Source organism: Triticum dicoccoides, chromosome 2B (assembly GCF_002162155.2).
Source record: "Triticum dicoccoides isolate Atlit2015 ecotype Zavitan chromosome 2B, WEW_v2.0, whole genome shotgun sequence".
NCBI lineage: Eukaryota > Viridiplantae > Streptophyta > Magnoliopsida > Poales > Poaceae > Triticum > Triticum dicoccoides.
In genome coordinates, this window is record NC_041383.1 from 23,963,063 (window position 1) to 23,966,323 (window position 3,261).

Sequence of the window (3,261 nt, forward strand, 5' to 3'; positions counted from 1 at the left end):
CCGCGCAAAACCAGGCGATGAACGCGCCACAAACTAGTTTTTAGCGCGCCGCGCGTTGGGGGGCTGTTGGAGATGCTCTTACTATGGACCAAATGGGTGATATTTGCTAACTACTGGGGACTAAGAAAAATAACTAGTGGTGCAGCTTGTGTGCACATATGCAATAATGAATTGTAAGTACTGCAGATTTTACCAGCTCTCTAGGTATATGCGTGCAGCTCCCGGCCTATAAGTTACCGCTAGCACTCACATCCATCTTCTCACCCAATACCCACGAGAACCTCTAGCTACCGTAGCTTAGCTGAGCTTCCTAGCTGTAGCCATGGCCAAGTATTTCCAGAGTGCTCCTGTTAGCAATGAAGCATTGAAGCACAAGGAGATTCTGTTGGACGGCCTGTACATGCACCAGGACCTTGACGGATCACCAAATCAGAACCAGAAAACTATAGTGAATCCTAACCTCCCTCTGCAGTTTGGCTGCACCGTGGCTAATGACTGGACCATATATGATGGCCTTGGCCCCGATAAGAAGCTTGTTGCGCGTGCACAAGGGCCACATATGGGGGCAGGAGTAGCCAAAGGAAGCTGGTTCATATGTTTCAACATGGTGTTCGTCGACGACAGGTACATTCGTTCATTTTTGTAACATTTTAAGTACATAAGTGCATGCATATTTTCTGAGTGATACCAAATTTGGATGTATATGCACTCGGTTGTTGGGACAGGTTTGCGGGTTCCAGCCTTAAGGTGCTCGGACATTTTGAAGAGCCGGTAGAAGGTGAGTGGGCAATCCTTGGCGGGACAGGAGAGTTTGCCTATGCACAAGGTGTGGTCACCTTCAAGAAACTCCAGGACGGAAGCACTAGGGTCAGACAGCTTCAGATACGTGCCATCTGCCTCAGCTTTCCATCGTCACTTTCAATGGTACAATTTTTTTTCTAGTTCAGTCATGCATAGGCACACCCTAGCATGAACTCCATATTACATAGTGAGTGTATACTATAAATATAAGGGAATTGCTAATACATAATACGAATAACTTATGCAGCCTACGAAGATGGGGCCATGGGGTGGAAATGGAGGCTCCATTCAAGACATCACCACAGGAACCCCGATGCGCCTGCAAAGTGTGACACTCAGCAGCGAGAGCAGCTGGATTGTCTCTCTTGCATTTACTTATATTGACAAACTTGGAAAGAGGCGCAACGAAGGCCCCTGGGGTCCTGACAAAGGGAACAGTCAAACCGTGAGTTCATTTTAGAGATCAATTTGCCTTCTGATGCATACTCGTACGTCTCCTCAACAGTTAATGTGGTTTCTTATCTTCTGTTGACTACAGATCGAGTTCGGACCTAAAGAATATGTGACGGAAATATCAGGGACAATTGACAATGTTATATCGTCACTTGTTATCACGACAAACATCAAAAAGTATGTACCGTTTGGGCATGAGAAGGGCAACCGTTTCAGCGCCGCCGTGCCAGAAAACACATGTGTTGTGGGATTCTTTGCCAGGACCGGGAATGCTCTTGATGCCATTGGCGTTTACCACGGACCCATAGTGGTTTGAACTGGATTTAATGCTGCTTTGCTTTAGTTTATGGCAATCTCATGCGAGTTCATTTTAAGGGAAAGTGTGTTTGTTCCACATTTGTTTTCCAGCAATAACATGGCAAGGGTCATGCTTACGTCTGTGATCCATGTCTCTCTAGTGCAAGAGTACTTTCTTTAGTTTGTCAGCTGCTATATTCTAGCTATGATTTAATAAAGTGATGCAAGGTTGTTTTCTAGTGAACTATTGTAATTGATATGCTCACGGACCTTTTTTTTTCTTTTTTCCAAAAAGGAGGATTACCCCGGCCTCTCCATCAACATGATGCACACAACCATCTTTATTAGTTACTCCCTCTGAACCAAAATACTTGTAGTTGCGGCAACTTGTACTAGTTCTCCCCAGCTTTGTATTTCGGTACAGAGGTAATATTCATCAGACTCTGACAAAATGAATATAAGGATCAACCCAAGCCATCTTCTAGGCAAACAAAGTCACTACACCCACAAGTATATAGATGTGTTGTGTCCGTGTAACAGGCACAATCTAATTCAGTGGCCTCAATACCATCCGGTCTAGGCGTCCCATAACTGCACCACTTGCGCACACTCTAGGATCCGCCGCCACCAACTTTCGCCATCCCGTCTTCAGGAGGAATCACTGCATAGATCTTGCCAGCCCATCTGCCGTCAACGTCACCACGACACCAGCCAACGCCACCAGCTTGCGCGCGTCAATCAATCTGCGTCCAACTTTGAGACTCCACTGCTCCCGCCACCGAGACCCACCGTCTTCAAGGCGGTCGATATAACACCACTCCACCTGTTGACCTCTCCAGTGAACCACTGCTCCAAGACGATGCCCCCAGAAGGGAGAACGACACCAAAGTCTCAGTCATCATCCGATCTGGGACACCAAGATCTAGGGTTTTCCCCCGGAACAGCTGTCACCTGGAGGAAGAGGGGCACACGATCTGCAACTGCCGACGCAACCAAGCGGTGCAAATCGCCAGATAGCTCTCACGATGACGCCTTCAAGAAGAACACAATGCCAAGAGTGTCGTCGCCATCCTAGGATTTTCACCCGAGAGACCGTGAGGTGGGATAAGGTAGGGAGGAGTCCAGGAAGAAAAATAGCACCCTCAGGTGTCGTCGCCGTCACGGCCATCAGGAGCCGACCTAGGAATTAACCCAATTAGGATCCCCGCCTCCCGCTCCTTCCTAACCCGGCAACCGGCTAGCAGCATGGCCCTGTCCGGTAAGACGGAGTACACACAACATGGATTGGAGGAAGGAGCAGCTCGGCGCCGTTGGCCGCCGGAGCAGAAAGCCGCATCACCAACCCGTCGGACACCCGATCCAAGCCCCGACAGCCCACCTGCCCCGCCACGGCACCAGACAGGGAGGCCATCCTAGAGGTCACCGCCCCTGATCCAGGGCCTTCCGCCCCAGATCAGAAAGGGCTGTGCGAGCCCTGTCGCCAAGGCCACCCCTGGGACACCGGTCGGCCGCCACGCCATCGTTGTCCATCAGGGCGCCTTGGTCCAGCTCGCTGCCGCTACGACCCAGATCGGGATCACACCATCGAGATGGGGTGTCCCGCGCCACCCCAGACCCAAGAGGGGAAGCAATACCTCTGCCGTCGCCATCGGATGCATTGTCTTTGCCCGGTGTTGACCACCGGCGGCGGCCGAGGGGAGGGAGGGGAAG

At 50.5% G+C, this 3,261-nt stretch overlaps 1 protein-coding gene across 2 annotated transcripts in view; it reads left to right on the forward strand.

Moving 5' to 3' along the window:
- Positions 1 to 251: 251 nt before the first annotated feature.
- The window catches only part of LOC119361871, a 6,567-nt gene continuing 3,557 nt past the window's right edge, over positions 252 to 3,261 (forward strand). Inside the window, exons 1-4 of one of the 2 annotated variants that reach the window (XM_037627030.1) lie at positions 252 to 624; positions 726 to 924; positions 1,049 to 1,246; positions 1,340 to 1,515. In XM_037627030.1, coding sequence (XP_037482927.1) covers positions 323 to 624; positions 726 to 924; positions 1,049 to 1,246; positions 1,340 to 1,515 — 875 coding nt within the window. In that variant the 5' untranslated portion in view covers positions 252 to 322. Of the gene's footprint in view, positions 625 to 725; positions 925 to 1,048; positions 1,247 to 1,339; positions 1,791 to 3,261 lie in introns of those variants that run through there. The other variant, XM_037627029.1, reaches the window with a different exon arrangement.